General features: G+C 42.5%; 1 protein-coding gene across 4 annotated transcripts; it reads left to right on the plus strand.

Annotated features, from left to right (window-relative positions):
• The first annotated feature begins 901 nt into the window (after positions 1 to 901).
• Positions 902 to 4,570, plus strand: LOC121677857. 4 transcript variants are annotated; one of them, XM_042056924.1, is made up of 12 exons: positions 903 to 1,708; positions 1,804 to 1,908; positions 2,074 to 2,160; positions 2,280 to 2,375; positions 2,468 to 2,554; positions 2,666 to 2,749; positions 2,849 to 2,932; positions 3,027 to 3,122; positions 3,225 to 3,302; positions 3,372 to 3,488; positions 3,600 to 3,683; positions 3,787 to 4,570. In XM_042056924.1, the coding sequence occupies exons 1-12, from the start codon at positions 1,162 to 1,164 to the stop codon at positions 4,407 to 4,409; spliced, it is 2,088 nt and encodes a 695-aa protein (XP_041912858.1). In that variant the 5' UTR covers positions 903 to 1,161; the 3' UTR covers positions 4,410 to 4,570. The 4 variants fall into 4 exon arrangements, with proteins under 4 accessions (XP_041912856.1, XP_041912857.1, XP_041912858.1 ...); XM_042056922.1 differs by having other exon boundaries at positions 902 to 1,708; positions 3,372 to 3,683; XM_042056923.1 differs by having other exon boundaries at positions 902 to 1,708; positions 3,228 to 3,302; positions 3,372 to 3,683.
• The last annotated feature ends 2,541 nt before the right edge of the window (positions 4,571 to 7,111 follow it).

Raw genomic sequence — 7,111 nt, forward strand, 5'->3', positions numbered from 1 at the left:
TGTACTGCAGCCAGCCACCAGGGGGCTCTGGACTAACGCTCGCATCACTCTTAACAGACGGCACACTGTCCAGTTCTATACAGTCTATGGAGGCAAAGTATAGAAAGGTGATGAAATATACAGAGACAGGTCAAGAAATATAGTGCAATGTAGACAGTAGTATACAGTTGATTTACAGACGGTGGTTTAGAGTAATATGAAGTATTCCTTTATTCTGAGATACATCTGAGATGGGCTACATCAATAGGCTCTCAAAACAACCCCAGGCTCACAAAACAATCCCAACAGACATAAGGTCTTTATAGAGCAAATCCATATAGATTATTTGTCAAATGAACCAGTAAAACATAATTTGTCGGATGGAATATATAACATTCACACTCATAGCTCATATTTTTTAAATAAATCAGTGAAAAAGTATCCTGACAAACAAGCAGCTTTTTAATGCCTTGGTCATATTTCATAATTTCCATTCCTCTGTAGGTTTCCTGATAGCCCAGTTTGAGAGGCGCAAGAGGTGTGACATTATTTATTTTTGCAGCCAATCACTGCTGTCATTTTATTTTATTGATTTGATCTCAGTCAGAAGCTAAATTCGAAGGCAGGCCAAAGGTAAAATCCAACGAACCGCATTCAACCCGCAAGCCAATAGTTGAATAGCCCTCTCCTAGAGCTTTTGAGATATTGCCACTGCAACACTGAAAGGCACTGTTACAATGCCTGGATCAAGCCAGGTTCAGCATAGCGTATGCCACTGTCTGCTCACGTTGGTGACCGGACCAGGGCAAGCACACTTTCGCAGTTCCTGCCGGAAATGCAGTCTAGTTATATTAGCATTTTATTCCAGACAAATACATAAATATTGCCTAGTGCTTTGCCAACATTCCATTTACTGCAGAATTAACCTAGTAACCGTAACTAGCCATTACATAACAAAGGTTCTGTTTATGTCATAAAAGTAACCGAACCACATCATGATGGAACATAGAACATACCTGAAGGTAAATCTAAATTCTACCTCACTCTTTGCTGAGACACTGCAGAGGATAGTTGGTTTGCTCAAATTCAAGTTCAGATTTATTTAAATAGCGTTTATATAGCTTGGAAAATAGTCACATCTATATATATTTTTATATAGCCGGACACCTTTTTGGTGAGTGAATGGGATTTTTCCGCTTCCTTAACTGCTGCACTGCAGTGCCAGTGGATGGAGTTCATGGAGGGGTGGTGGAGAGCGGAGTGAGAAGCACCCAGGAGATTAGGAAGGAACTCAAGAAGTACAAACTTGAGGACTTGAAGAGAGAGCTGGAGGCTTTGGGCATTCAGCCCGATGAGGACCGTAAGAATGAGAAGAAACTCAAGAGGGAGCTGAGGAAGGTTCTCCTGAGGGAACTGAAGAGAACGGAGCTGGAGAGAGCCGGGAACGGAGGCGAGGTGGGCGGCAAGGATGAGGCCGCTGAGGCTCTGAATGGGGCCCTGGAGAGGGTGGACCCAGAGGCAGAGAAAGGAGCGGAGGAGCCTGCAGATGGAGGAAGGGCAGCTGATCTGGACAACGCTGAGCAGCAGGATGGAGACTCGGCTGCAAATGGTCCAATGAAGGAGAAGGGTCAAAAGGAGAAAGTTGCCCTGCTTATCGACCTACTGGGTGACATGACTGACAGGGTGGACGAGGTCAATAGTATCCTGAGCGAGGCCGGATGTGTTCTGAGTGAGTACAGTGACACAGCACAGATCCTTCCAAATGCAAATCTAAACACTTGAGGGTGAAGTTGAGCTAACTTATCTGCCAATGACTTGCTGTAGGGCTAGTTAAAGCAGCTGGGGTGACCAATCCAGAGGAAAAGGACATTGACCAGGATGTAGTGGCTGTCCTGGATGACCTGTTGGACAAGGTTGACTCTACTATGAGTGAGTAGTCTATAACTTACCAAACATATTCTCCAGCTTTTGATCAAAGTGCTTGGTATTGATTTTAATGAACCTTTGTTCACTACTGTATAGATACACACCACCATTCCAGTTCTCCAGTTGCTGGGCTGGACTGATTTGACTTGTTTTTATTCCCTATTTCAGCTCTGACAGGAGAGCAGCAGGGAGAGAAGGACAGTGAAGTAGTGGCCGTCCATTCTGATATGGTAGCCAAGGTTGACTCCATCTCAAGTGAGTATAGTACAGAATGAAGATTCCAGCATTTATGTACACTACTATCTAGTAATGAACTACTGTGCAGTTAATGAAGGTCTTGGCATTGATTGATTTTAATTGGTTTAATGAACTAGATCAAGCTACTACCAAGAACCACAGGAATGTGGAGGACGCCACTGAAGTCTCTGCCGTGCTAAATTACATTCCAGATGGGGTGGATAATGCTATGAGTAAGTTCAAGGAACTACAGAACTACTCAATACTTGAACAAGATTTCCAGCATTACTTGCAATAACCCATGTTTTATAATTTCCTTTTTCAGATCTGGAAGCTGAGCAGAAAGCAGAGAGGGACCGTGAGGTGAAGGCCGTCCTCTCTGATGTTTTAGCCAAAGTTGATTGTGTCTCAAGTGAGTGTAGTAGGGCTACTGATGAACTTTCCAGGATTGAGGTATATTGCCTAGTTCTGATAGTAATGGACTTCTGAGTGTTTTTTTTCATTTTTGTATATTTGAACACAGAGCAACAAAGAGCAAGAGAGGAGGGAACAGCTGGAGCAATTTCTGTTCTTAATGACCTCCTGGATGGCGTAGCCTCTGCTTTGAGTGAGTTAAATATCAACACGGAAATCCCTGGATGATTAATCCTCCAATACTTCTAATGATTAGGTAACTTTAATATGATTGCTTTGTATTTGACAACAGAGCTAAAAGAAGAAAAGCAGGAAGTGATATCCGAAATAAAGACTGTCCTGAACAACATTCTTGAAGACGTGGACTCTAAACTGAGTGAGTAGCCTATACGACAAAGAGCAGACATCCCAGAATTTGGTTCAAATCTTCCAGGATTGGTACTGATGTATCTTGCTCACTGATGCTTTAGATTTGACCACAACACTGAAAGGAGAGGAGAAGGAGGGCACGTCTGTGGCGAAGGCTGTGCTTACTGATCTCTTGGACAACGTAGACTCTGCTCTGAGTAAGTCTGAGTGGAATACTGTAGCAAACAGATCAACATTTAAACACATGCTGTCTAACTTTTAATCAACTTTACATGCATTTTACTTCTTACTTCTGTCAGCAGAGCAGGACAAAGGTGCCACTGAGATGGCCCACATAGAGCCTAAGGGTATTCTGGATATGGTGGACACTGAACTGAGTAAGTATAAGGACAAAATGGATATCCCAACATTCCCTATAAGCTAATTCCCCTCCATGTCTGCATTAGATCTGATCAAAGAACTGGATGTGGTTAGAAAGGAGGAAAAGGAGAAAACTGAGGCTATGCACTTGGATGGAGGTGAAGCAGCACATAACATCAAGCTGGACATGGAACTTCTTGAGGGTGAAAAAAGAGCTGATGTCACTGCCACTAGTGTGCTGATCTGGTTGCAAACTGAAAGGAGGATAGATACATGTCAGCTAAGATTCTTTACGCGTATTCATTTGCTTGTAGGTCTGCCACTGGCTCAAGCTGGGCACCCGAGTGTAGGAGAAGCTGCCGCCAAAGACAAGATGGTGGACAAAGAAGCACAGGAAGGTACACAGCAGTCTTAATAGCAGATAAGCAGTTTCCATGACATGCAAAACATTACTGTTTTCAACCCTGAATCTCCACTCCTTTCAATGTACATAATATATAGATGAGGAGAGTGTTTTACCAACCGAACACAAACACAAACACAAGACGAGAAGAGGAAAGCGAGGCAGGGGAGCCAAGAGAGGAGCTAAAGCTAAAGAGACCAGGGAGAGTGACCACCCAGGCGGTCAAGACGTAGACAACGAGAAAAGGAAGGAGCCCGAGAGGCAGGGCGACCGAGCAGGAAACAACGTGCTGGGGAAAGACCAATGGAGACCCGCTGCTGTGGACAGGCAGTGGAGGGGACAGAGGTTTGGGCCCAGTGGACACAGAAAACAATCCAGCCATCAGCCTGTCCGAGAGGACAAGAAGGGAGAGAGGGTGGAGAGGCAAAGAAAACCACCAACTGAGAGAGGACAGAGGCGCGGACAGGAGGTGACCACCCCAGCACAGAGGCACGGGAACAAACAGCCCCAGGACATGGGAAGGAACCGATTGAGAGAGAGAGATAACACAGATTGGAACGGAAGGATGGAGAGAGGAACCAGAGCTTGGTGGAACAGGGCCTGGGAGCAGGAGAGCCAGGCTGAGCATGGCTGGTATGGTAGAGATGGGTACTGGTACTGGGCTGGCCCGAGGAGAAGACCTGCAGTGGACAGGAGAGACCGAGGAGGAGACCTGCAATAGAAGACCGCAAGCAGAGGAAGCACAGTCATGATTAGCCTGCCTGATAAGGCTGCTGCTGCTGCTGGAGTCTTGTAGACTTCTACTGTGCTACAAAATATCCCTTTTATCACATTAAATCTAAATCACAATCATTATCACTCTTTATTATTAATTATCACATTCAAAACCTTCAATAAAAATAATACAATCATATTTTGGTTGGATTTTCTGTATTCACTATAGGATATTTGCTTAAATTGGTCCGGATAAAAGATTAATACATGCAAATGGAAATGTGGGATATAACAGATAAAACAAAATAACAACAATGTGGACATCTCCATATACTGTAAGCTCAGTTGACATTTACATGTATTCATTTGGCGGATGCATTTTTCCAAAGCGACTTTTAGGCTATTATCATTTAAGCATTTTTAGATTTGAGATACACTACAGCAATAGAATAAAATTTAAGCTATTAACATTTAAGCATTTTAACATTTAAACTTTTAAGTGGCTGACTAAATTAAGTGGTGACTGCTGACTGAGTTAAGGGATGAGATTAAAAAGATCCTGGAACTTAGCCTGGTCTGGAGCAGGCTAGCTCCACAGAATAAATCGCCATGGTAACTTATACCTTAACATATCCTGCTGCCCCCTATCCCGCGTTTGTGCAACTGGATCACGGATAAATTGAGCCAGGATAACCAAGATATCCCGGCTTAATCCCTTATCCTAGTTTTGTGCAATAGGCCCCAGATGTCCATGTTTTTGTGCAGGGAATAGTTTCTTTAAAGGTGCCATGTGTAAGAATTGAGGTAAAAATATCCAAACAATGAGCTACACGCATCAAAAGAATGAGAGGAAATAAGGGCGATGATGTCATTAAAAAAATGACAAGGTATAGTGCTGAAGAGATATCAACCTGAATTAGCATGCTAAATTACTAGCCACAGCCCGACAAGTGTCATAATACCAATTTCGGCCATGGGAGGCAGTATGCGGGTAACATAACCGCCAGCCAAACTGCAATACACGTGTCTCGGTTGTTACTCTAGGGTAGACAAACTCACTTTCTGGGGGTATACAGCCCCATCTTTTATGGAATGTGGAGTATGAATTGATTTTTTGGCAGACATTACACATGGCACCTTTAAAAGAAGCGGGGCTGTAGTGGAAGCTAAAAGCAAGTGAATGCAGTTTATCTACCTCTGAAATTTTAGAAATAGAGTTTATCCACCTCTTAAAAGAGTTTATTCACCTATTGCAACTTTTAACATTCAAAAATCACACTGTATTATCCACATTCACAGTACACTCATAGGAACCATTTAATACCACTGGTACTCTTACAAACATTGGACAATAATCTCCACCATCATCAAACATGTTCTGAATGCCTTTTTTATAAATTTGATACCACATGGCACAGTCCACCTTACCATGATCAACAATTCATATGTAGTACCCCAGCCCTCAGGCGTTTAGGGAATGAGGGGGACAGAGATCGGCCTAATGGGGTGTCACAGGGTTCGATATCCTACTTAACTAGTTAAATAAACAGACCAGACCACGTTTTAAAACTATAAGAAAAAAGTTGATAATTTACTTTTAAAAATGTAAGTGGATGAAGATGCAGATGATAATCACAGTATTTACAGAATGAATGTAGACTATTTTAAATGACCGTTTACACTATCATATCGATAACAGTTCAACAGTAACAAAACACAACTCGCAACATAAATCAAAGCCAACGAAATTTTCAGTTAAAAGTTAGCATTCACCCCTACCATCACTAAGTTAATTTGAAGTTTGTGTTGTGTTGTGTTGAAAAAAAAAACCCATAAATAACAAACACACAGTAGGCCTATTATGCTGTTACAACACTTCATAAACTGAACCCAAACATTTCGATTTGGACCTATAGCCTATAATCACAATAACCCGGGGGTGTCTCTTGCTAACCACACCGTTTTAAAGTGATTTGAAATCGAAAGGGACAGGATTCAGGGATAGGCTAGCCTACTAAAGACAGGCTCATCTAGGCACATCGTCAGAAATTACGTTTTGTGCCAACATGTTGTAGAAACACAAACAGCCTTTATTTGGTGCAAATCTTCTCCTTTACTTTGGTTATAGTCCGCGATTCACATTAACTAGTCTATCACCACAAGTGTATACTAAACGTTTTTGCCCACGTTGTTTGTGTGCCGTCATCACATTTTGCAATACCTTCGTTACTAACCTACCAGTTGATAGCCTACTTTTTACCTGCATCGACTCGCGATTGATTGTGCATCTAATGTAACACTCGGTGGAGAGACCACTTTCCCAGTTTCACTGTCACTGTCGTTGTGAGCTAAAAGGATAGGCCTAGGCCTACTATATGGGAAATACTTTGAAGTAGGTTTGAAGTAGTTTTGAGTAGGATCAGCTCCAAAAATGAATGGGTTTTCTTTGTACCTGTACACTTTTCCACCAAGTTGTGCGAAAATTGCAGGCTACCCGTTTATTTTATGTTGACAGAACCGCACTACAGTAGCCTAGGCTACATGGTGCAGTAAATGAGCTCTTGGTAGCGCGTGCAACTAACGTCTATAAAAACAATATATTTATGGAATAAAACTAGACTGATTGATGTTTACGGTTAAACGGCAATAATGTGCCACACCAGCCAGCGGAGGGCACTTATACAGCCTAGGCTACCATGCACTCGAACT

Source organism: Alosa sapidissima, chromosome 12 (assembly GCF_018492685.1).
Source record: "Alosa sapidissima isolate fAloSap1 chromosome 12, fAloSap1.pri, whole genome shotgun sequence".
Classification (NCBI taxonomy): domain Eukaryota; kingdom Metazoa; phylum Chordata; class Actinopteri; order Clupeiformes; family Clupeidae; genus Alosa; species Alosa sapidissima.